Here is a 25408-nt window from a genome sequence, read left to right as displayed (position 1 = left end):
TTTACTTAAAATATATTAGAATGAAAGAATACAACTAGATTCATTTTAAAATAAATTTATTGTTTATTATTTAATAAAAAAAATGATGAATTTAATCATATCTCCTTATTTAAATATATTGTAATTGTGATGTGATGTGTTTGTGTGTTGGAATCTAGATACAGTTATTTGGAAAGTTTGTAGGTTTGAACGATCGTTTTATGTTTCTTCCCACTCTAATTAATTATTATTGTAGCATATTATTATTTATATATTGAAAGGTTGGTTGTTGTTATTCTTTCTATTCTATTCTATTCTATTCTATTCTATTCTATTCTATTCTATTCTATTGATCTTACTTAAGCTGTGGAAATGGTAATTCCAGTGGCTTCATGATATTTCTTGACTAGTACTTTCTTGTATTCCTCTTGGTTCTCCCAGATGGATGCAGCGTAGGTGTTGAGTGGTGAATCGTTATTTGGTTCACCGAGGAGCGATTGAATCGACAATAGGAGAGTACGAACGTTGTAGATGGGCGACCACTTCTCCTTGAGGATATCGAGACAGATTGTACCTTGTGGGTCAACGTTTGGATGGAAACAGCTTGTTTCAAACTTTACAGTGGGTGGCTTGAATGGGTAGTCTGTCGGGAACTTCAAAGACATCTTGAATTCCATACCTTCGTAGACGGTACCTGCCGCTCCTTGAATAGTACCTGTCCAATTAAACATATTATCACCATCTGGAAATGCTGAAATACCTGGACTACTTGCCATCTAAAATAATAATATAAAATTAATTTTCTCACTAAATTAAAAAACTCAAAGATAGCTATATATATTTTCATTTATAAACAATACTAACCATTAAAGCCATCAATTCAGATTGTAGACGTTTGGTAACTGATGAATCTGTTTTAGACATATTTTAAAATATATATTTATTTTTTTGATTTAAATTAGAAATAGTTAATTTAATTATAGGTTTAAATTAATAATGTATTGATCGATTGATTGATTGAATGGAAAAGATTCACTAGTTTTGTTAACTTCTCAAAAAAAAAAAAGGCGGGTGACTTTCAAAAATTTGAATTTTCAAAAAAATAGCTTGTTTTTAAAGTTAAAAAAAAACTTTTTTTTTTTTTTACGCAAATTCTTAAATTGGTTTATTTTTTATTATTCAAAAAAAAATGAAATATTATTTTATTTCAAAAAGTTTTGTTTAAAACAAATTTGTTTAAGAAGATCATTGGTAATATAAGAGAGATACACAGTATTCTAGGAAATAGGCAACCATATCTGTATGTGCGTTCTGATAATTTGTTATATTTTCCAAAGATCTTTTTGGAGTATGGTTATCTCAAGGAGTTGAAAAAGTTTGTTCAGAAGGAATCACAAGGCTTCAAGAACATTCCTTCGATCCGTGAGGAGATGCGTGATCATAGCTTTATGAAAATCTCAGCTAAGATTCCACGTGTAGTCGTTCATGGCTATCTCGAGATGCTGAAATATCTCTACCAGGAGTTTGGCAGTATGTGGAATCAAGAGTACTCGCAGTTTGCCGTTGCCACCGGTCAGATCGAGTGTCTTCGCTTCCTGGTGGAAGTGCGCAAAGAGAAGGATCTGATGACGCCACTCACGCTCGCTGCAATCGAAGGAAAAGTAGAGATATTCAGCTATCTCTACGAGAGAGTACCAAAACCGCTGGATCTCAGTAAGTTCATCAAGGAAACGATTAGCAGTGGACACCTTAGAATCGTCAACAAACTGAAGAACATCAAGCTGACAAAGGAGATGATTGATACTGCAACCGAGAGTAAGCAGCTGGAGATTCTAAAGTATTTACTAGACAATCATCTAAAGGAAAATAAAAGTAACAACAGCAGTTGTTTCAATGGTTTGGTCGACAACAAGACATTGGAGTTGGTTGCAGGTTCAGTCGATCTTCAGAAACTGTTCATATCGATCATGGAAAACTCGACCGAATGCAAAGTCACTGTGGAGGTACTTGAGAAAGCAGCTGCCAGTGGAAATACTGGTGTTTTGGAGTGGATCACAAAGAAAAAGCGCGATGCAGGTTGGTGGGATAAATATGTGGGGGATCAGGCGGCGCAGAACGGTCATTTGGAAACGGTCAAATGGATTGTTGCCAATCGTACGGAAGGCTGTTCTCTCGATGCTTTGGATTTCGCCGCTCGAAACGGACATATAGCGGTGGTGGAATTCTTGCTTTTACATTTCAAAAAATGTGCGCAATACACAATGGATTGCGCTGCGTATGGCAAACACCTGAACGTCATCAAGTATATCGATACTGTGGGATCTGGGCCAGGTTGCTCTTTCCTGTCGGTGGTGTGCATCGCCACCAATGGCGACATGGAAACGCTGAACTACTTGCACGACCGTCAATTGATCAGAACTAAACCGGACGAAGATCAACTGCTCACCGCGTACTATGCTGCTGTTAGTCATGGAAACGTGGAGCCACTGAAATATCTCTATAAGCATTATCCTCTTCCCAATAACGATTGTATTCCGGGATGGCTGGTCAAAGCACTGCAAAAAGGCTATCTGGATGTTGTGAAATATCTCATATCCAAGCAGCGAAGTAACCCACTGAATTCATTGATCACCGCCAAGATTGTAAAGTCGGTCATAAACGCCGGTCAACTGGAAAGCATTAGATACATCTTTGAGAATACCAACTCCTTCAGTCACAAAGATATTTTCAATTATAATAGTGTGGAATGTGCAGTCTCGAAAGGATATGCTGGCATCCTCAGATTCTTGGCCGAAAAGAAGCTGATCACTGACAACAACAAACAAAAAAAGTGACACTCCTCACGGTGGCAGCCGAGAAAGAACATCATGAAACTTTGGAGGTTCTCTGTAAGCACAACATCCTCTACCAACAAGAAGATTTCTTTGATGCGCTGCAGCTGCTACTCGCTGACTACGACACCAAACATATGCGTCAACTTCTTGAACACCACAAGGCAAATGCCAATGGATATTTTACAAAATTCACCATTAAAATACCGACGTTGTATTATTTCAAATTCGGTCCCAGACACGATATTATCAAGATGCTTGGGGAATACAATGTAGATATGATATCGGTTCCCTACTTTGAGAAAACAACTTTCAAAATAAAGGAGAGCTAATATGCTTAGTGTAAATTATAAATCACTCCTCTTTATAATTATTAAATATGTATTTTTTTGTTTAAAATAAATAAACATAGACTATATCTTTAAAAGATGTATAAGATTAGATTAGTAGTTAATATAATTTAACGAGTTCAAAAAATTTAAATGTTTCAACTTTATGATTATTGTTTTTGGCTCATAATCTTAGATCATAGAGTTATTATTCTATATGAAGATATATTCTCTTTTTTATAAAATTTTTATCATTCCTTCTGATTCAAGTATTTATTCTATATTATTATTAGGTATAATAACTTTTTGGTATTATTAATTGTTAACAATGAAGATCATAAATTATGTTAAAAAAAATAAGATTTTTTAAAGATTGCAATTTAATATAATTTGAATTAAATCTAGATTTTTTTAGGGGGATTTTAAAAATTTGATCGGTTTTTTTTTTGGTTCCTTGATTTTTTTTTATCGACCTTTGGTTGGATACAATTATTTTGAATTTTTTTTGGTTTTGTTTAAGTGGGTCCAAAAATTTTTATGTCATATTTTTTTTTTCTTATCAACAACAATTTTGAAAGCTAAACCAAAATTATTTGTTTTTTTTCATCCACATATTTATTTATTTACAAAAATCTGGAAATCAATCATCAATCAGTTAGTTCGATGATTAGAAATATAATTTGAAGTTGAACATCATTATTATTATTATTATTCTGTTCCAGTGAATAAAGAAAACACATAACAGTAGAAATAACAGAACATAGCAGAACAGAACAAAACAGATCAAAACAAACTTTGTTTATTTTGGTAGTTTGCAGCAAATACAGTTTGCATTGGTTTTGATTGGCTGAAGCTTGAGGTAGGTGAATTTGCAGCATCTTCAACAAACAACAAACAACATTATTATTCGTCGAAAGTTAAATTTACTATCCAGTAGAATAGATCATCATCATCATCGATAATAATCATGATCAATACTAACATCTTCCAATCAATATTTTCAATAACCACATCATTTAATGCCTAAAAGAGCATTGTTTCATTTCAAATAATAGTTAAGAATGAAAGGAAGAAAGGAAAGGAAAGGAAACAAAACAAACAACTTCAACAACTAACTCAAATTTCAAACTTCTCTTGGGAAGTTGATGATCACAATATAGGTAGCTGTTGCAGTGTTTCATCAATACAATACAATCAGTAACCTATTTATTATTTGTTAACAAAGAGACACCACAACTCACACACAACACACAGAAAAAACACCATCCAATTTTAGTAGGTGTAAAATCATTAACATTAGCACTCTTATTGAAAAAAATACAAAAACGACACACCCTGCTCGTTGGTTCATTAGCAGACACCACACCTACTCACAACCATACCATAAACACTTCTATCAGAAATATAATATCTCATTTTTATCTATCTCTCTCTGTGTGTGTCTAATATTGTTATTGTTATTATTACTACTATTATTATTATGTGTTAGTAGTTTAACAACCAAAATTTTGCATGCATTCCATTCAACATTGTTAATAAGAGAGAAAGGAAAGAAAGTGTGTTATGTTATGTATGTTTTGTTATGTCTATTGATTTTTGCACACTGTATAGTAATATAAAAATAAATTAATGTACTTTTTGGTAATTTAAAAGTGATCACACAAAAAAAGAAAGAAAGAAAGAAAGGAAGAAGGTCAATTAATCAAGCAATCAATCAATAAAGCAATCAAATTATCTTTACAATTCAATTTAATAATGAAATATTATACTTATAATGATATCTAATATATAATAAATATCATATTTTGTATACTGTAGTGCTTGTTATATCTACAATTTTAAATAGATTAATCAATCAATCAATCATTTTATTACTTATAATATTACCATTTATATTTATATTATATCGATATAATAGCATCAATAGTAGCAGTGGTAGTAGAAGTAATCTTACACTACCACCATCACCACTTTCACTATCACCTATAATCATAGCAACATACATTCCATACTTACATTGTATAACATTTTCACATGCCACAATCTACATCTACATAACAAACGAAACATTGCATGAATCTAAGATATAATAATAATAGATAAACACTACACTTACTTATATATTAAAATATAAGTAATTATTAATTATTGTTATAACAATATCTAATAACTAATCAAATCGAATTATATTTCAATCGAATCATAACAAATCATAATAATAAAGACAAACAAACAAACAAATTGTATTAATCATTCTATTTTTTTTTAAATAGTTAAGTAATTTTATATTTATTTATTTATTTTATCTATCTATAATTTATACATATATAATAAGAAAAAAACAACAACAACAATAACAATGGCATCACCAGAGATAAAATTAGAAACTAATAGTACAACTAATAATACTTTGACAACAACAATAGCTGCAACGACATCTACAATAAATAATAGTAATAATAGTAATAGTAGTAATAATAATGTAATACCACAAGAGATATCTATAGCAACGACAACTGCAACATCTTCAACCACAGCATCGATGGAATCAAGTAGCGGTAGGAAGACAAGTAATGGATCATCATCTTTATCTAGTACAATGGCTGCAAGCGATCCTATCACTGGGCAGAGTAGATCGATAGGTTCAGCCAGTGAAGATTCATTATCGTCATCGACATCCTCTTCAACATCCTCCACATCAACTACATCAACACCATCTTCACCAACAAGCGACGCACAACAACCACCAACAGCAGCATCAGCAGCATCAATGTCAATAACACAAGACGATCTAAATAAATTACAGATGAGAAAGGATTTCTATTCACATACATCAATGGAATATTTAAAAAGAAATGGTTCACTATTAAACTTAGAGGTAAGGAATATCTTAGAAAACAAAATAAAACAAAACAAAATTGGATTTCCATATTAACACGCGCTCTAAAAATAAATACAAACAGAGAAAAGGATTGGTAAAGGAAATTAGCGCAAAATTTCAAACACCAGATACAGCCTCTTATACTAGATTGAATCCAAATACACATATATCGATAAAGGAGCGAATCATCAATCTGAAGAAAGAGAATGAAAAGAAGACAAAGGATACTGAGATGACAAAGCGTGAGACTGTTATAAAGTTGGTGGATGACCACGAGGTCGAAGCATTAAATTCATCGCCACTCACTCATAACATAAAAGATAGATTATACGGACAAGATTTAATAAAAGAACAACAGCAAGATAATGATAAGGAAACAACAGTATTATCATCATCAACTTCGACTTCATTAAATAGTTCAACCAATTCATCACCACAAACACCATTATCACCAAATTCAACATCATCTACTTCCTCATCGTCATCATCGTTGTCTTTGAAGGGAAGTAAGATATATCGTCGTCGTCGCGGTAGAAATGCGGTTGCTCCTTCACAGCATGATATCAATATGATGAATTTGAACCACTTTCTCAATATTCCACCCAATCCTATCCAGCTGAGAGCTGCCACTCCCAATCAGCCACTTTCATCGCCAACCAAGGATTTTCTCAAGAAGATTCTCGAGGTGCATGGCAATGAGGTTGGCGACGTCGCCAACTACCAGCAACACACCACTGGAAGCTCGCCCGACCAGAGCAACGCAGAAACACCACTACGAATGCGTGTCCTCAAGTCATCATTCAAACTGCTCTGCATTCTTCCCAATCACACAACCACCACCTTGGTATGCAAAGGACTGGAATCGATTGAGAATGTTCGTGATCGTCTCGTTCAACATCTCCAGCAATCGACGAGTTCACAGAGCGTCTCGTTGAACGCCGATGCCTATGTAATTGTAGATATAAAAGATCGACCAATCGATAACATTCTGCTGTCGAAATCAGAGTACATTCAAAACAGGAGAGCACGTGGACTCCTGCCAAAGCTAAAGATGATCGAAAAGTATCAGTTGATGGATCCCGATGCATCGTCCGAGTTGAACGAAGCAGAGAACGATGTGATCAAATTGATTTTGCCAAACGTAAGAAGTTGGCACGGTGAAGAAGTAGATCACTTCCGACAGATTGCAGCAAGACTCAGATACGAACTATTACCAGACATCAAGGGAACTGTACATTCATCGCTAACCGTCAGATTATCGCCACTCCCACTGCCAGCAACCGTAACAACCACCAAAATCTTAATCTCCATATTCTTACCAATCTTACAAGTAACAAGAACAGTTGAAATCGATGGTAATTATCAATTAGCTAATATTTCCATAAAACTAGAATACTAATTTTCAGATCTCAATTTATTTATCTTAGTTAATGAAACAGCAGATGATTTAATTAGTAGAGTATTCACTAGAAATTATTCGAAACACTTACCAAATGTTTCACCGAATGATTTCATTTTAAAGGTTATGGGAAGAGCTGAATATGTTCATGGTCCACATGTAATTACCACTTTTGAGTATATTAGACAATGTATAGTTCAAGGAGTGAAAACACAGTTGGTTTATGTGCAACGTCCACCAATCGAGTTGGATGTCGCACCTTTCAAACCGAGATACGAATTCCAAAAGGAATTCCCATTGAAATATCATATTGAATCGGCACGACTAACTTGGGATCAAATGACACACATTTCATCGCGTGAAGTAAAACGACCTGTAAGAATCAAAGCTCTTGCTGCCTATAATATCGCTAGCAGCTATCTGAGTAAGGATGACGATATCTCTGTTATCCTATCGATGTCGCTCTACCATGGAATCGAGTTGATCTCACAGACCTCCACTCGGATCCAAACACTTTTGCCACTCTCCTATTTCGCCAGTACACCAGCTTCACAATCGATTAATTTCAACGAGCAGGTAACATTCCCTAGCATCGATTATTGCAATCTGCCAATTGAAACACGTTTGTGTATCAGCTTGTATGCTAGCAGCAACACTGCGTCGTTCTCATCAAACACAGCGCCAGAGTTGGAAAATCAGAAACAATCGTTCCCTATTGGCTGGGTAAATATCATGTTGTTCGATCACAATCGTCAACTGAGGACCGGTCCCGTAACTTTACATCTCTGGCCAGATGATATTGCCAATCCACTATCGCCATGCTCTTCCAACCCACAGAATAGCGTTGCGCTCTTCTTGGAATTCGAACAGTTTTCGATGCCAGTCGTTTTCCCAACTGTTCTCTACAATACAATCTCTGCAACGACACCACCAATCACCAAAGACATTCAAGATTTCTTTGATTCCATTATCCGTGTCGATCCGCTCAGTGACTTGTCGCGTGAGAAATACCAACAACTCTGGTCACTTCGCCAGTACGCCATTCACGTGCCACAGATTCTTCCACGTCTAATGCTAAGTGTTCCATGGACCAATCCAGCGGCTGTCGATGAAATTCATTCGTTGATTTCTAGATGGCCAAGACTGACACCGTATGATGCGCTTGCACTCTTGGACGCAAAGAATGTCGATTACTACGTGAGGACATACGCAGTGCATTGTCTCGATGCACTAAGTGAAGAGGAGCTACTTGATATTCTCCTCCAGCTCATTCAGGTGTTGAAATCTGAACCGTTCCACGATTCTCCACTTTCACGATTCCTGTTGAAGCGTGCCATTCTCAGTAGAACGATCGGTCACCATTTCTTCTGGTATCTCAAAGCCGACCTGCATGTAACCAATATAGCAGAGCGTTTTGGCTTGTTGTTGGAATCCTATTTACAGGCATGTGGATCGCATCGTGAGGAAATGGGAAGACAACTTCAAGTCATCGATAGTCTGACTGCCGTCGCCAGAAAGATCAAGCCACTCAAGGATCAAGACCGTCGCGAGGTAATGCTGAAGGAACTCGAGAAAATCGAATGGCCAAAACGATTCCAAATTACGCTGAATCCTAAATTCGAATCGAATGGACTTATCAATCAACGTTGTAAATATATGGATTCAAAGAAGTTGCCGCTGCGTCTGTCGTTTACCAACATCGATATGGGAGCGGATACCACCGAAGTTATTTTCAAGGTGGGTGACGATCTCCGACAGGATATGTTGACACTCCAAATGATCAGACTGATGGACAAGCTCTGGCAGAAGGAAGGACTGGATTTCAAGCTATCGCCATACGGCTGTATTGCAACTGGCGACATGATTGGAATGATCGAGGTCGTTTTGAACTCAGAGACAACCGCCAAGATCCAAAAGTCTGCTGGTGGCGCCACCGCCGCTTTCAAGCTGGATCCACTCGCCAATTGGCTACTACAACACAACAAAACCGAACAAGAATATCAAAAAGCTGTTGATACATTCATTTTGTCGTGTGCCGGTTACTGTGTCGCCACCTACGTCCTGGGAATCGGTGATCGTCACAACGATAACTTGATGTGTACGAAACTCGGTCGACTCTTCCACATTGATTTTGGTCATTTCCTTGGAAACTACAAAAAGAAATTTGGATTCAAGCGAGAACGTGCACCGTTTGTATTTACACCGGACTTCTGCTATGTGATGGGTGGCAAAGACAGCGCCAAGTTTTTGCAATTTGTAAACTACTGTTGTAATGCCTACAATATTCTGAGACGTCACGCACGACTCTTTATGAATCTCTTTGCCATGATGGTATCCACTGGTATTCCAGAGCTCCAATCGATGGAGGATCTCAACTATCTACGTGAGTCATTCTCACTGGAGCTTACCGATGAAAAGGCTCGTGAAAAATTCACAGCACTCATCTATGAATCATTGACAACGAAAACAACTCAACTAAACAATGCAATTCATATATTGGCACATTAATAAAGATAAGATCTTATTGCTATATTATTATTATTACTACTACAAGAGAAACAATCTGATATTTGATAACTTTATTTTATTAATTGTAATATAGAGTAGAAGATAAGATAAGATAAAAACATTAGATTGAATATTATGACTAATTATTAGAACAAAGATCAACATCGATGTCGATATCAATATTTGGACAACAGTGAACACCACAACAGGTTTCTGTGCATGGACATGCTGGACGAGTTGGACAGACAGTTGGTCTTGGTACTGCAACTCCACAGCCTGGAATGTTGATGTTCAAACAGCCTTTGACACGATCACAGCTATCGTTGGTACATTGATTACCATCATCACAAGAGGTCGGTGTGAAAACACAGCCTGTATATGGATTGCAGCTGTCTGATGTACAAGCATTACCATCGTCACAGTTGATGGTCGAACCAACACAAACCTTTGTAGACATCACATTCATTCGAGATACATTTGTTGGAGACAGAGTTACATACAACGGTTTGATATGTGCAGCCAGTATTTACATCACAACCATCGTTGGTACAAGCATTTCCATCGTCACAAGAGATTGGAGAGCTAACACAGCCAGTGGCATTATTACAATCATCAAAAGTACATTCATTACCATCGTTGCAATCGATTTGATGATAAAAACAACCACTTTTCGAATCACAGCTGTTGTCAGTACAAGCATTACCATCGTCACAAGAGATTGGAGTGTGAACACATCCATTGGAACTACAGCTATCTGATGTACATTGATCACCATCATCACAAGAGAATTGGAGTGTGAACACATCCTTGTGTTGGAGAACAGCTGTCAGTGGTACAGTCATCATTATCGTCACAGTGAATTGGTGAATAAACACAACGACCACCATTACAAGAATCGAGAGTACACATGTCATTGTCATTGCAAGATTCTCTCATTGGACAATCTCCTACCTCTGGACAGTCGACTTCAACACAGATTCTAACACGTCCTTCAACATCGCAAAAGACAACACCAACCAACAACAATACAAATAAACAGATTGAATTTATCTTTATAATATTCATTTTTATTACTATTGTTATTATTATTTGTAATTGAATATAATGATTTATCCATAGTTATTAATCAAACTATTTATACTTGAAATTTGATGAAGATTAAATCAATATTTAAGTGATATCAACCATACTTGATCTTTGTAATGCTGTAAAAAGATATTCTTTCAAAACATTAATTGTCATGCTAATAAATAGTAAAAATATATAAAAATAATATTTTGTACAAAATTGAGTAATCTTTTTAATTATTTTCTTGTTTTACAGTCAATTTCCTTCAGAGATAATTTAATTCTAAAAAAAGAAAATTTAGAGCTCAAAAAGAGTAAAATTTATTAACATCTCACTTACTACTAGTAGTGTTAAACTTTGATATCAAAGTTTTGTTTTTACATTTCAATCAAACATTATTATTCATCTCGATGTTATTATCATTGTAAATAGTTTTCAATAGGATGACAGAAAACAGTAATATTTTTATATCTTTTTGTTCAACTCACCAAAAGGAATGCGAATTGATATGTTTTGATTGTAATGTTTTGTTTTGTTCTCGTTGTCTCAATGCTCATAAGAATCATAACTCTGAACACATCCACAACATAACAGAGGAGCTTTTGAATATCTTCAACGATGAAAATAATTTCAATCAAAACACTAGTTGCTTACTTAAGACAAAGCTAAATAGTAGTTGGTTGACTCTAAAGAAACTGTCATCTAGATACCATTCGTTAGAGGTGAAACGTAAGGATGTTGTAGATCTATTCGATGGTCTCATTAAGAGCCTTGTACTACAGCAACACAAAGTGGCCAAGCCGATCGTAGACGATCAAGATAAAATAAAGAAACAAATCGGTGATCTATTCTCAGAGATCAAATCATTAATAACAATAATAAACTTTAATAACAATAAAGATAATAAATACAATAACAACAACAAGAATAGTAATAATAATAATAATAATAATAGAGAAAACATGACATTTCAATTCATGGAACAGGCTAGTAATGAACATATAGAAATGTTGCTACATTCCATCAATGAATATGAATCGCTTTATAGCTTTGTAAATAATAATAAAGAGTTATTTAGTATTAGTAATAATGAAGAGAAAGATGATGATCATGGCGATGATGATATGCGTTGGGATCATCAAAATCAATATCAACAACAACAATCAAATACTTCAATTAATAATGATAGTTTCTATCATATTTTATTGGATTTGATTTATAAATTCAATAAGAAATATAATGTTATTCAGCTAAAAGAACAACAAGTGCAATTCTTAGAATCGTTAAGAACAACGAATAGCTACAAGTTAGTGAAGAACCAGAGAATGGAAAACCAATTCTTGGAAAGCATTACGAGACTGTGTGGTTTGGTTCAGAAGACCTACATTGTCAGTACCCAACAAGACGGTTCGATGACTTTGATCGACTTGACCGACAGTACCAATGTATCAATGGAGACCATCAACACATCGTGGTCCGGAGGATTTCACTTGACCTACAACTCCATTGTAAAAGTCGATAGCCACGTCTATATCTTTGGTAACTACAACGGTGATCGTCAAAACAAATATTGTCGACTCTCAATGAAATCAAAGACCATTGATCACCAATCGGATATCAAGAATATAGAGTTTGGTCGTACAATGTCTGTTTGTTACGATGGACAAGACTATATCTACCTAGTGAATGGTTACAACGACGATAGTTTCACCAGTCTAAAGAGAATCGATAGATTCCATGTGAAAACACAGTGTTTCGAGAGATATCATCAGTTAGAGTGTGAAGACAGCATCCATATCCACTCGTTCTTCTTCAATGGATTACTTTATAGTCTTCCAATTAAAGAGAGGAAAATCTACATTTTCGATCCAATCAAAAAGAAAGCAGAGGTGATCATTGACGATCATTTGAAATCCTATACAATGGCTGCTACCAATGACGAAAAAGGTAACATCTTCATACTTTCCATCGATAATAAACTGGTTCGCTACAATATCCCAAGTAAGAAATTCTACCCGCTCTGCTCAATAAAACAGATCGAAAACGAACAATCGATGGTCTATCACCAGGTATCCAACAGTGAAAGTTATATCTACTTGTTTGGTGGAAAAGATCATGGTAACTATCGTTACTCAATAGCAAATAACCATTGGGAATTATTCTTTGAGGATGATAAATTCGTTAGAAGTTTCTGTGGATCTGTATTAATTTCAATATAAACTAATTAAAAGATTTAATGTAACAAAAATATAAAATAAAACATAAATAACAGATGATATCATGTTCTTGGAATAAAATTGTTTTTTTTCTAATAACCTGTTTTCTATTGTAGAACATCATCGTTTCCCTCTATTTCTTGTTGAGTCTGATGATATTTCTAAATGAATAGAATACGAAGGTGATCCTGCTTTCTAATAGCATGTAATAATATGATAATAATTAAATAACATATCATAACATAATTAAAATAACAATATCTTAAAAAAAAAAGTAATAAAACTTGATCACACTACCAATTTTATTTTGATAGTTCCAAAAATAACAATTGAATTTTACATATAATATTAATCTGTAAACTTCAGAAGTTTTCAGCATTATTTTTTAAATAGTTTTCAACAACAAATGTCAAACCCTAATTATAATATCGGTCACCAACAACAACAACAACAACAACAGTTAGTTCATCCACAACAGCAACAACTACATCAACAACAAATACAACAACAACAAATACAACAACAGCAATTACAACAGCAACTACAACAACAGCAGCAACACCAGCAGCAACAGCAACAGCACCAACTTCAACAACAGCAGCAACAACTACAACAACAACAACAACAACAACTTCAACTACAACAACAGCAGCAACAGCAACTACAACAACAACAACAACATTTACAAAATAGAAATATAACATCAACCCCTAATACTACTACTACTACTGCTACTAATATACCAACAGCAGCAACTACAACAACAACAATTTCTACACCTACTTCTTCAGCATCTTCCTCTACAAGTATACAACAACAACCATTATCTATTATACCACCAAAAGAAGAAACACATAAACTACCGACAGTCCAACAGAAACACATCTTGGAGCAATATGATGAGATCATCGAGCAGATAGGATTCCTAAGAGTGAATGTCGATCAGATATTCTCTACGATTATCGAAGAGGCCAAACAGAGTGTAAATAATCAATCGATGCCCATTATCAACCCATCGATCTCACGTGAAGCCAAGCAGCAGGTACTGGTACAGGCACTGACCACCATCAAGCAATCACTCAAGAAAATCGAAGTGCAACAACAGCAGCTGGCACCCTACAGCTTCTTCCCACACACCTCTAGCTTCCAACCGATCGAACAACTCTGGGCACAACACACCGGTATTTACGATCAACTAAACATCAAAGTACAGAATCAAATCAAACTAGAATACTTTTGGAGACATGAAACTGCAAAGAAATCTACATTTGCATTAAAGTAAGTATATTGTCAATAATTACTTTAAAATGATGATGATTATTAATCTTCAAATCATATTTTATATTATAAACTATAGTTTATTAGAAAGTAAATTAAATGAGAAATATCCAACATTACTTAGATCATCACATGTAGATAGTAATACAATGAAAAAGAGAAAACAGATCATTGATGAGAAACTACCTTTATCATCAACATCAACATCTACCACCAATACAGTCACATCGATATCTACATCAACTACATCATCACCTATTTTAAGATCAAAATCAGCATCATTATCACCTATTTTAAAATCTACAACATCATTAGATACATATTCGTAAGTATAAACTAAACTAAAGAAAACAAAACAAACTAATTAATTAATAACGATTAACCATTATATATACTTTAAATAATAGTAATATAGATAGTATTATACAATCAGCAAAACAAGAAACAGCTTTAGAAATACATAAAATACAATCACATCCTTATAAAGATGTTAGTAAAGGTTTATTTGTAAGTTAGTCTGTAGATATATATAACTATAAATAAACTATGGCAATATTAATAATATAAACATGTTTCTTTAATAATAGGTTATATTTTCAGATGTATTTAAATGTTTGATATCATTTGCAATGTCAGAGGAATCATCGGAATGCTATAGAATCGATAGAATTGCATTCTTTGGTATAAAAGAAAAGTTTGATTCATTTTGGGATACCTCTAAATTCAATATATTCAGAAAGATATCGGAGAACTCCTATGAAGCTATCAGCTATTACACTTCAAATACAGGTGGTACTTCTATTTTAAAGAATATATTAGTAAGTATTACATTTTAATATTATGTATGATTAAAAATATCATTAACTAACAAAACAATATATAATTTTATTACTTTTAATCAATCAATCAATCATTTTTTAGAATTGGATTTGGTCGTTCAGAGGTTTGTTTGTAGAGGAATGTAAAGGATGTCAGAATATTCTGCAGTTGGACTCTTCGATGTTTATGTATTTACCACCTTCCTATAGGACATTCGATGGTACCTTTACACCCTATCATCCGATTTGCTATCATACTCATTCACATCAACAACAGCAACAACAAAAATAATAATATTAAAATAAACAAAAACAAATTAATTAAGTTTAAAAATAGAAATCAAAAAGTAATCATTTGATATTTAATGAATCAGAGAAATAGGAAAAGAAAGAATGAATGAATGAATTGTGAATAGTTTTATTAATATTGATAAAAGTAGGATTTCTTTCATTAATTAAGAAAATGTTTTTAACTATTAGTTAAAGTTTTGGAATATACTACTATAAATATATATTATAGTTTATAAAAATTAATTGTTTTTTTGTTTTGAATCAAATTATTAATTATAATTATATTTTTCATAGGCAAACCCAAAGAATTTTGATATGGCTTCTAAAAATGATTGGAAAGATTGAATGGATTCTGTATTGTTTCCGGATTGATCAACGGAGATAACACTACCTGAATCGATGTGGATAGATGTATTTACATGATTTGAAAATGAAGATGGTTGTAATGTTAAATTTTTTAATGAACCTATTATTGAAAACAATTAAAATATATTAATATTATTAAAAATAAGATAAACTATATAAACTTACCGTATAAAGTCATTTTTTTAGATAAATGTTGGAAATTGTAAACTAAAGTTTTGTTTTTCTTTTAAATTTTTTATTGTTTTAACAATTGAATCAACTGATTGATCCTATTTATATCGTTTATATTATTCATCTCATTTATTTAAAAAAGATTATCCATCCCATTATTTAAACTTTTAAATCTAAATCTTCCTAATCCATATTTTTAGTTTTCCGTTTTTATCACTTGATTCCTCATCATAGTGGACATTTTTGTTCATTGTTATATTTATCATTCTAAATTACCATCACCATCAGTCACCACCCTCATTATCATCATCACTCTTAATGAACTTTAATTTAATTCTATATTTTGTAAAAATAAACTCATCCTACACTTCTAAAAACTTATCATAGGTAATTAATTCAACTTTTAAGTTATAAATCAAAGTGATTTATACATTTAGTAATAATTATCAATTAATTAAAAGTTATATACATATATATTATTTATTTATGTGTGGGTGTATGTCTATCTGTGTGTGTGTTGTGTCTTTTCAATTATTAACATTAATATCTGTTGATCAATCAATCATTTATTATTATTTTTTGATCATATGTTTACCTATTTAGAGATATTATTTTTGTTTGTTTTTTTTTTTAACATCCATCAGCCATCTCATAATTTATAAAGATCTTTGGTTTTTTTTTTTAAATTTTTTTTTTTTTTATCCAAAGATTATTTTTTATAGGAATTAACATAAAATTGGTGGTTACAATTTTTTCATTTGAATTGTAATAAATTATAAAAACAGACACTTTATGCATTATTATAATAGCAAACCATCCTATTATAATTAATGTAAAAAAAAAAAAACAATAAACCTAAAAATAATCATCATTAATTAATCAGTCAATTGACTATTTATGTCTTGAATGTGTTAACAACAACAATAACAACAACTTAAATTAATAATCATTCATAATTGTTATTTTTCTTTAAAAAAAAGATTAGATTTAAAAATATATATATATATTATAAATACAGTATTATATTAATAATTAATATTTAGAAAAAAAGTAAAATCAGTTAAACAACAACAACAATCAGATATAGTTTAATTTAGATTAGTCAAAACAGGTCATTCATTATTATTATTATTAAATGACATATATTTATTTTCAAATAGATTAATAAGAATATATAGATATAGCTAAAGATAGATACTAGTTTATAAATAAATAAATAAAGTTAGTAGTGGGGAGAGCGATGAATCCAAATTCAAAGATTAGAAGAAGTGGTGGTAGTGATAGAAGTAGCTGTGATGGTGTAATTGATAAGACAGATTTAGATCAGATGACTATCGATGATAATATTGCTAGTGGTGATGAGGAACATGCCAACCATCATAATAATAATCAACATTATGAGAATGGTATCTATATGCCAGCAGCATCGAACCTTCCACCACTCAATTTCTCATCGGAATCAAGAAACAAAAAGGCATCGATGACGTCATCACTGAAAAACATGATCGGACCATACGTTATCGGTGAAATGATAGGTAAAGGTGGATTCGCCACCGTATTCAAAGGTCTCAACAGTATATCCGGTGACTTTGTAGCAATCAAGCGTTTCGATAAATCAAAGATATCAAAAGAGCAACTTACAAGTGTTATGGTATGTGTTTAGTGTTTAGTGTTTAACAAGATATCTAAGATTGTTTTCTAATCTAACCTTTTCTTTTTCTTTTGAAAATTAAAATTAGGTGGAATTGGATTTCTTGAAGAAATTTGAACACGATAATATTGTTAGTGTACTGGGTAAAGATGAGAACGATACCTATATCTATTTGATATTGGAGTATATGGAGAATGGATCACTCTCGAGCATTATGAATCAGTTTGGTACTTTTCCAGAGTCGTTGGTATCCAACTATATAGAGCACGTTCTCAATGGGCTGATCTATTTGCACAGCGAGAATATCATACATCGTGATATTAAAGCAGCGAATATTCTGATAAACAAGGTTGGTGATGCGAAACTAGCGGATTTCAATGTGGCTGCACAACTGGGTGAGTCGGACAAGCGTTACTCTGTCGTGGGAACACCCTATTGGATGGCACCGGAAGTGATCGACATCAGTGGCCACTGTCAAGTCTCTGACATATGGTCGGTCGGTTGCACCATCATCGAACTCCTAACCGGTTCGCCTCCCTACTACAACCACAACCCAATGGCAGCGATGTTTAGAATTGTACAAGATGTAAAACCACCATACCCAAAGAATATTACAACAGTATGTTTGTTTTTATTATCTTTGATATATATATATAAAATTAATACTAATGGTGATTAATTGATTGATTGATTGATTAAAGGAATTAAATGAGTTTTTAGATAGATGTTTTGTGAAATCAGTTGAAGAAAGAGCTTCTGCAAAGGAATTAATTAATCATCGTTGGATTGCAAAGTACAAGTCGAATAGAGCATCGGTGAATCCTAGAGCATCGAATGTGATGGATCATATTTCAAAGACGATCAGTGCATTCAATTCAAAGAGCGGAGATGCATCCGGTAGTAGTAATAACAATAGTCCAATGAGTTCGTCACCAAACGTTCATCATTCCTATCTGGAGAATGTAAATGAACATCATTTCACATCGGATGACGATGAGAAATCAAATACAATAGCAATTAGACCATCATCTACCAATTCCTCTTTAACACAAGATTCAGAAGAATTGAGGAAATTAACCGTAAGCTATTAATAATTCATAGAATAGAGATAGTTGTTAAAGCAACAATTTATTAATTTTTAAATTTTTATTATTATTATTTTTTGTAGATGGAGAATAATTTATTAAAACAAAGAATAAAAGAACTGGAAAAAGAATCAAATAAGGAAAAGGATAGAGCAGATGAATACGAGAGAAAATATAAAGAGATTCTGCTAAGTTCAATGCATTACATGTATATAATCGATAGTTCTATGAACATTGGTCAGAATGGATCAGTCAATTTACAAAACATCTCACAGGAAGTCTCTCAACTGAGGAATGCCATGAGAGATCAAATCGAATCAGAATATTATCAAGCTTATCCAAATTATAATTTAGTACCAAGATTTATTGAAAGAGTAAATAATAATTGTTTAGATTATCTATATTATTCTTTATTAACATGATAGATATTATCTAAATTATTATTATTATAGAGAATGACAAGAGATACATTAATTAATTTACCAAAGAAATCAATTGAAACACAAAAGAAAGAGAAAAAGAAAGCAGAGAAGAAGGAAAAAGAGAAACTCGAAAAAGAAAAGAAAGAAAAAGAGAGATTGGAAAAGATTAGTCATGAGAAAAAGAAATCTGGATCAACTTTTAATATTTCACCGGAATTTAAACCAGAGAATACATCTACACCTAACCTTCTGAGTCTACATCGAAATACCAGTTCAGGTGGTGACAAAACAGCACATAAGAGAATACCATCAAAGAATCAATTGATCAATCAGGAGTTATCACATGTACTATCACAACAAAATTTCAAATTAAACAATATAAATAGTGTTCATAAATGAATGTGATTTTGTTGTTTTTTTAATATAAAATCATGTTTTTTTTTAAAAGAATAAGTTATCTTGTATTCAAATATAATTATTATTTATTGTTTTAATAGATAGATGTTATTCTGTTATTTAATAATCAGTCCATCTCTTTTTCTTTTTGTGTACAACATCTGGGTTGGAAACTGAAATCAATCTGTTATCACCGTCGTCTTCATCGTCATCAGTATTCTTTCTCTTGTTGTTGTTGAATTTCTTTGGTTGAGTTGTTTTGTTGTTGGTTGTAGTGGTTGTCGATTGTTTCTTTAATTTTCTCAACATCTTCTCTTGAACGTGTTGTGGAAGATCAACTTGTTCTTCTTGATCTTTCTTTTGTTGTTGTTGATTCTTTTGGTTGACTGATTCTGGGTTGATTCCGGCAGCCTGCAGTTTCTCTCTCATCAAACGTTTCTTTTCACGTTGCTTAGCACCTCTACCTTTTTCCTTCTCCTTGACAACTCCACTCTCTTTGTCTTGTCTACGCTTCTCTTTCTTCTCTTCAAACAGCTGTTGCTTTCTTCTCTCGTTCTGTGAAACGATACGCTCTTGAATCTCCTTTTGCTTCTTGACGACACGAGCATCTTCAATCGAGAATTGAATGAATGTTCTAAACTCTTTCTTGTCTTGACCGGTGAAAACCTTGGTACTGTTGTTCAGCGAATGAATGACATCCAGAGCAGCTTGGTGATCTTCAAACTCGACGAATCCATATCCCTTTGACTTGGCCTTTCCGTTGGCGTTGACACGCTCCTTGTCGACTGCGACCTTGGCAAAGAAGATCTTTGATTTATTGGACTTGGCTTTCAATGCTTTCTGACAGGCCAACTTCAACTGCTTGTCAGAGACAGACAGTGGGAGATTTCTAAAGCACAGACGGGTTGGTGAAACATAGTAGTTGGGATTGACCTTCAACTTGTAGTTGGCTTCACGATCGGCAACACTTCTCATGTTCCAATCTTTTTCGGTGAATAACTGTCCGAGCTCCGATTGTTGCAACACCTTTCCAACCAACAGCAACGCCTTGTTCTTCTTGTCGACTTTGGCAACACGGTTATCCTTGAGTTCACCGGCTTTCTCGTGATCGACGGCTACATCGACAATCAAATTACGTCCATGAACCATAATTCCACCCTGTAGCAGTGTCGAGAGCGAAAAGTCTTGCTTCTTCTCCATCTTGGCACGTTGTTTCTCGGCATTCTTGTTGTCAGACAAATCCTTGGTCGGATCGAACAAGTTGGTCACCTTGGCAGCTTCCAAGGCAGCGTTGGCACTGTTCTCTGCCAGATACTTTACGAAAGCCTTACCGGTTGGTTTCTCAGTGGTTGGATCCAAAACCAAACGACAAAACTTGAGCTTACCAAACTCTGAGAACTTCTTTTCCAAATCCTCTTGAGTTGTATCAAAACTAACATTTCTAATAAACAATGTTTTACCTTCTCCAACTTCCTTTTCTATAGATTATTAAAAAGTAAAGAAAACAATAAATGTTAACATAATTAAAGTGTTAATTGTTATTTCATTTCATATGCTAACTTACTATTCTTTTCTTTTGAAGCTAATCTTTCTTTTCTTTCTCTTTCGATTCTATCTTGTTTAGTTTCATCGAAATCACCCATATCGTCATCATCCATATCTTCGTCATCCATATCTTCCATTTCATCTTCATCGAATTCTTCATCCATTTCCATACCATCTTCATCTTCTCCTTCTCCTTCTTCAGCATCGTCTTCATCTTCAGCATCTTCCTCATCTTCACCTTCTTTGTCAGATTCTATATTGAAATTCTCTTTTTCCTCTTCACTGTCGAAATCTACTGTTTTCTCTTTCTTGTTATCTTCTTCTTCTTCTTCTTCAACATCTTCATCCTCTTCTTCATCTTCACCTTCCAATTGTTTCTTTGCTTTATTCTCTTGTTCTTCCTTTAATCTTTGTTCCTCTTGTCTTGACTTGAGATATGACTTGTATGCCTCTTGTGGAATTGCCCAATCGATAGCGATATTTCTACCGTTCAATGGTTTGCCATTCAACTGATCCATAGCATTCTGTGCACTATCTCTACTGGAGAACAACACAAAAGCAAATCCTTTCGATACCTGTTGGTTACCAGCATCTGTTTGTTTAGTTGGTACTTTAACCCAAAGAATTTGACCGAATTTCTTGAATGATTCATTAACATGACTAATATTTGACTATATATTTATATACGTTATAATAATATTGATTGTTAATATTAATATCTCTGATATAAATAATAAAGCAGCTCGTTTAATAAATTAATAACTTACAGTGAAATTTAAATTTCTAATAACCAATTCATGTGATAATAAAATGTTGGTCTCTTTGGCATAGATAAGTGGTTTACCGTTATGTTTGAAAGTAGCGAGTTTGGCGAGAAGTTCATTGGCACCCTTGTCGTTCCAACAGTAGATTCTAGTGGTGTTGTCAGAGAATGGTATCCTCTTGACTGAATGCATCAAACCTGGTTTGACCTTTAACGATGCTGCAAAATCATTCTTATCTTTAATTTCAAAGTTATTGATTGCAATTGCTACTTGTTGTTGTTGTAATGGTTGTTGTTGTAATTGTAATGGCTTTGGTGTTGCTGATTCTTCTACTACTACTTCTTCTTTCTTTACTTTAATTTCTTCAACTATTTTATTATCCTTCTTTGTTTCTTCTTTTTTTTCTACTTTTTCTACTTTTTCATCTACTTTTTTATTATTATTATTATTTCTTTTATTATCTCTTTGATTGCTGCTATTGTTATTTTCATCTTCTCTTTTTGGTTTTGCTTGTTCAACTTTGATTGATCTATTTTTAAATTTCTTGTTGTTGAATGATTTGATTGCTTCTTTTGCATGATCGGCAAGAGCAAACCAGAGGAATGCGTTACCGGTGCATTTGGTCTTGTCGTCTTTCTTTGTAACGATGAAACTACGTTTGATTGGACCGACCTCTGAAAAGAACTCTTCGATCTCCTCTTTCTTTGTATCAAAAGGTAGATTACTAATGAAAATTTGTTTATTATCTATTACTTTATCTGCCATTTCAATAAATGATTAATTTAGTAATAAATAAAAAAATATAATCAACAAAAAAAAAAAAAGAAAAAAATTTGCACGATTTCGTTTTTTTTTTTTTTTTTTGTGTATTTTATTTTATTTAATTTTTATTTAATTTTAATTTGAAATGTAATAAAAGAAATAGTTATTTATTTTGTTTTAAATAGTTAGTATAATATTAAAGTTTATTCTAATTTAACTTTTAATCTCTCTTATTAAGTGATCATTTTATCGATTATATCTTCTTTTAAAATAAATGTGATAAATTAACAAATAAATTATCTTTATTTACAACAACTTAATTATTAATTTATTTTTTATCCCTACAGCATGAATATGAGGTCAGACACGGAAGATATTTCAAATTTTGATCCATTCATATAGACCATTGGTAATGGTTCGCAATGATGCTGGAAGAGCATCTTTTGTTATTGATTCCGTTTTGAAAAAGCAGTCCATAAACGCTATTTTTTCGAGGTGTGGTGGAGGTGATCATATCGATGACATCAAACAATCTTTAAACGAAAATTTATTTATAATAGATGATAATAATAATAATAATAATAATAATAATAATAATAATAATAATAATGAGAGTAAATAAACAATCATATAATAGTAGTAGTTCAGAATATAATACAGCTATACCAGATACAACAGATCTCTATTCTACAGAGACAATAAAGAAATCAATATCAGCTTGTTCATCAATACAATCAAACATTATTCAACTATGATAAATATAATAATTGTTTCAATATAGATGTTCTACCTGAACAACATAGTAATTCTACGTCGTCATTACTATTAGATATAAATACAACAGTAAATACAAACCAACAAACAGCAATAATAAAATAATAATAATAAGAGTCAAAATGATTATTCAAGATTATTATCATATGAATTCATAGCAATAGTAGAACAATCCTAATTGATCCTACATATATCTTCACAGCACATCATTCGAAAGGAGTAAATGATTTACAACGGCCAACTATACTCCTTACCATTGCAAGGTAATTTTTTGTTCCAATACGATCTTATGAACTACAACGAATTATTTTATAAACTTTATTCCTTTCTCGGCATGTCATGATAACATTGGAACTTTCTATATATTCGATCGGAATAACCAAAACTTCATCACATACAAGTTGAAAATCAACAAAGCATGTTTATTTCTACCAGCGAAGAATGCGCATTTTTGATGTATCATAGAGAATCACCAACCTCAAGTTTTATCTATTCATTCGGCGGTTTTAAATTTGGAAATTGGAGATATTCAATAGAATCCAACAATTGGTAATACTTTTCATAGATATACATAATTAGCTACAATTTTTTAAACATTTGTCAAATTCGAAAGAACAAAAGGTAAATGAAGATCTTTTTTCTTATTTGTAAATCAATACCTTAAAAATTGGTATTGGGGTTAGGGAACTTTAACAATTTCAGAATTATAAATAAAATATAATAAATAATCAAAAACAAAAAAACAAAAAAAATTTTTCAAAATAATTGTAAAGATCATGCTCTAATATTTATTTATCTTGAATTTTTTACTTTTATTATTTAAGAAAATACTTTATTGTTTGTTTTTTTTATAAAATCATTAGATACTTTAATTTTAATTTACACAGTTAATGGTTATCATTATAAATTATTGGGGAGTTGTTTTTTGAAAGTATGTTAGGAAAAAATAAAAACATTTTAAAAGTAATGAAAATCATTATTAAAAAAATAAAATTTGATTAGCTTTAATTTGTGTAAGGGAACTTTTAGAATTCTAGTTTGTTTTAATATGAATTATATTTAAAATTGTAAAAATTACACCAGTTTATCTACCTGATATCAAACTTTATGATAATTATGATAAAAACTTGTGAATTTTAGTTTTGTCTTGTTCTATATAATATAAATATTCTATTTCTCCCGTAGTTATATATATTCTTTAAATTCATCTAATTCATTTTTCTATATAGAAATTAGATACAAATACAAATATAGTTATAACTATGAATAATTTTTACCTTGTTTTATATAGACAGTTTTCAGAAAATAGTTGTGGAAAATGTACCCAAGCCAGAAAAATTGTGGGAGATTTTATTTACCATTGGACAATTCTTTTGGAAAGTCAAAACATCAAAATGGTATTCCATTTAAAAAACAAGAATGGTGTTATGGGGTTTCATTTTGAAAAGTTTAATGAATCATCAAAGAATATTATAACAAGAATATTAATAGGATCTAGTAACCAATCATTAGAATTAGTCATGAAAACTGCAGACAGATATAGTAATACATTTAAATTCAGTGCCTTGAACAACAACTGCATGAATTGGTCAATAGGGTTACTTAAACTATTGTTTCCCAACAGCGATATCTGCATTCCAATTGAATACCAATTCCTAAATTATGTGTGCAAGTGCGTTGGTTCCTTAGTTTCTAAATCTCCGTGTCTTGGAAATTGTCTAAATTGGATTATTTTTGGAGAAAAAGAGTCAATTGAATCAGGAAATCATTCCAACTGTGAATAGTAGTTTGCACAATAAATAAAAAATTTTATGTACTGTGTAATAATATCTAAAACTATATATTATATTAATTTAATAACTTTCGCAATCTAA

The 25408-nt window shown here is 32.4% G+C and overlaps 11 protein-coding genes across 11 annotated transcripts; 6 read left to right on the top strand and 5 right to left on the bottom strand.

Annotated features, from left to right (window-relative positions):
- Positions 1 to 338: 338 nt before the first annotated feature.
- On the bottom strand, positions 339 to 903 carry ube2c (ubiquitin-conjugating enzyme E2; the record flags this gene model as incomplete). The annotated part of the gene is made up of 2 exons (XM_020572348.1): positions 339 to 755; positions 844 to 903. The coding sequence occupies 2 exons, from the start codon at positions 901 to 903 to the stop codon at positions 339 to 341; spliced, it is 477 nt and encodes a 158-aa protein (XP_020438206.1).
- A 265-nt stretch (positions 904 to 1168) lies between these two features.
- Positions 1169 to 2791, top strand: PPL_01336 (uncharacterized protein; the record flags this gene model as incomplete). Its single annotated transcript, XM_020572347.1, has 4 exons — positions 1169 to 1198; positions 1317 to 1692; positions 1828 to 2441; positions 2720 to 2791. 4 exons carry the CDS (start codon positions 1169 to 1171, stop codon positions 2789 to 2791), a joined length of 1092 nt encoding a protein of 363 aa, XP_020438205.1.
- A 55-nt stretch (positions 2792 to 2846) lies between these two features.
- Positions 2847 to 3490, top strand: PPL_01335 (uncharacterized protein; the record flags this gene model as incomplete). Its single annotated transcript, XM_020572346.1, has 2 exons — positions 2847 to 3082; positions 3433 to 3490. 2 exons carry the CDS (start codon positions 2847 to 2849, stop codon positions 3488 to 3490), a joined length of 294 nt encoding a protein of 97 aa, XP_020438204.1.
- A 1398-nt stretch (positions 3491 to 4888) lies between these two features.
- PPL_01334 (uncharacterized protein) lies at positions 4889 to 5393 on the bottom strand (the record flags this gene model as incomplete). Its single annotated transcript, XM_020572345.1, has 4 exons — positions 4889 to 4920; positions 5015 to 5122; positions 5143 to 5218; positions 5370 to 5393. 4 exons carry the CDS (start codon positions 5391 to 5393, stop codon positions 4889 to 4891), a joined length of 240 nt encoding a protein of 79 aa, XP_020438203.1.
- A 105-nt stretch (positions 5394 to 5498) lies between these two features.
- On the top strand, positions 5499 to 9927 carry pikA (phosphatidylinositol-4,5-diphosphate 3-kinase; the record flags this gene model as incomplete). The annotated part of the gene is made up of 3 exons (XM_020572344.1): positions 5499 to 6017; positions 6103 to 7375; positions 7448 to 9927. 3 exons carry the CDS (start codon positions 5499 to 5501, stop codon positions 9925 to 9927), a joined length of 4272 nt encoding a protein of 1423 aa, XP_020438202.1.
- A 139-nt stretch (positions 9928 to 10066) lies between these two features.
- Positions 10067 to 10992, bottom strand: PPL_01332 (uncharacterized protein; the record flags this gene model as incomplete). The annotated part of the gene is made up of 3 exons (XM_020572343.1): positions 10067 to 10372; positions 10428 to 10733; positions 10801 to 10992. The coding sequence occupies 3 exons, from the start codon at positions 10990 to 10992 to the stop codon at positions 10067 to 10069; spliced, it is 804 nt and encodes a 267-aa protein (XP_020438201.1).
- Positions 10993 to 11438: 446 nt separating this feature from the next.
- On the top strand, positions 11439 to 15599 carry med27 (putative mediator complex subunit 27; the record flags this gene model as incomplete). Its single annotated transcript, XM_020572342.1, has 8 exons — positions 11439 to 12301; positions 12389 to 13196; positions 13385 to 13416; positions 13605 to 14489; positions 14569 to 14814; positions 14897 to 14996; positions 15077 to 15307; positions 15411 to 15599. The coding sequence occupies 8 exons, from the start codon at positions 11439 to 11441 to the stop codon at positions 15597 to 15599; spliced, it is 3354 nt and encodes a 1117-aa protein (XP_020438200.1).
- Positions 15600 to 15867: 268 nt separating this feature from the next.
- PPL_01330 (uncharacterized protein) lies at positions 15868 to 16142 on the bottom strand (the record flags this gene model as incomplete). Its single annotated transcript, XM_020572341.1, has 2 exons — positions 15868 to 16064; positions 16130 to 16142. The coding sequence occupies 2 exons, from the start codon at positions 16140 to 16142 to the stop codon at positions 15868 to 15870; spliced, it is 210 nt and encodes a 69-aa protein (XP_020438199.1).
- A 1233-nt stretch (positions 16143 to 17375) lies between these two features.
- On the top strand, positions 17376 to 19692 carry PPL_01329 (serine/threonine-protein kinase; the record flags this gene model as incomplete). Its single annotated transcript, XM_020572340.1, has 5 exons — positions 17376 to 17786; positions 17875 to 18405; positions 18488 to 18865; positions 18955 to 19245; positions 19324 to 19692. The coding sequence occupies 5 exons, from the start codon at positions 17376 to 17378 to the stop codon at positions 19690 to 19692; spliced, it is 1980 nt and encodes a 659-aa protein (XP_020438198.1).
- A 117-nt stretch (positions 19693 to 19809) lies between these two features.
- Positions 19810 to 22763, bottom strand: PPL_01328 (uncharacterized protein; the record flags this gene model as incomplete). The annotated part of the gene is made up of 3 exons (XM_020572339.1): positions 19810 to 21167; positions 21254 to 21905; positions 22002 to 22763. The coding sequence occupies 3 exons, from the start codon at positions 22761 to 22763 to the stop codon at positions 19810 to 19812; spliced, it is 2772 nt and encodes a 923-aa protein (XP_020438197.1).
- A 605-nt stretch (positions 22764 to 23368) lies between these two features.
- Positions 23369 to 23712, top strand: PPL_01327 (uncharacterized protein; the record flags this gene model as incomplete). Its single annotated transcript, XM_020572338.1, has 3 exons — positions 23369 to 23480; positions 23542 to 23603; positions 23650 to 23712. 3 exons carry the CDS (start codon positions 23369 to 23371, stop codon positions 23710 to 23712), a joined length of 237 nt encoding a protein of 78 aa, XP_020438196.1.
- Positions 23713 to 25408: the final 1696 nt, after the last annotated feature.

This window comes from Heterostelium album (assembly GCF_000004825.1).
Source record: "Heterostelium album PN500 unplaced genomic scaffold PPL_contig1, whole genome shotgun sequence".
NCBI lineage: Eukaryota > Evosea > Eumycetozoa > Acytosteliales > Acytosteliaceae > Heterostelium > Heterostelium album.
This window is presented reverse-complemented; position numbering and strand designations above follow the sequence as displayed.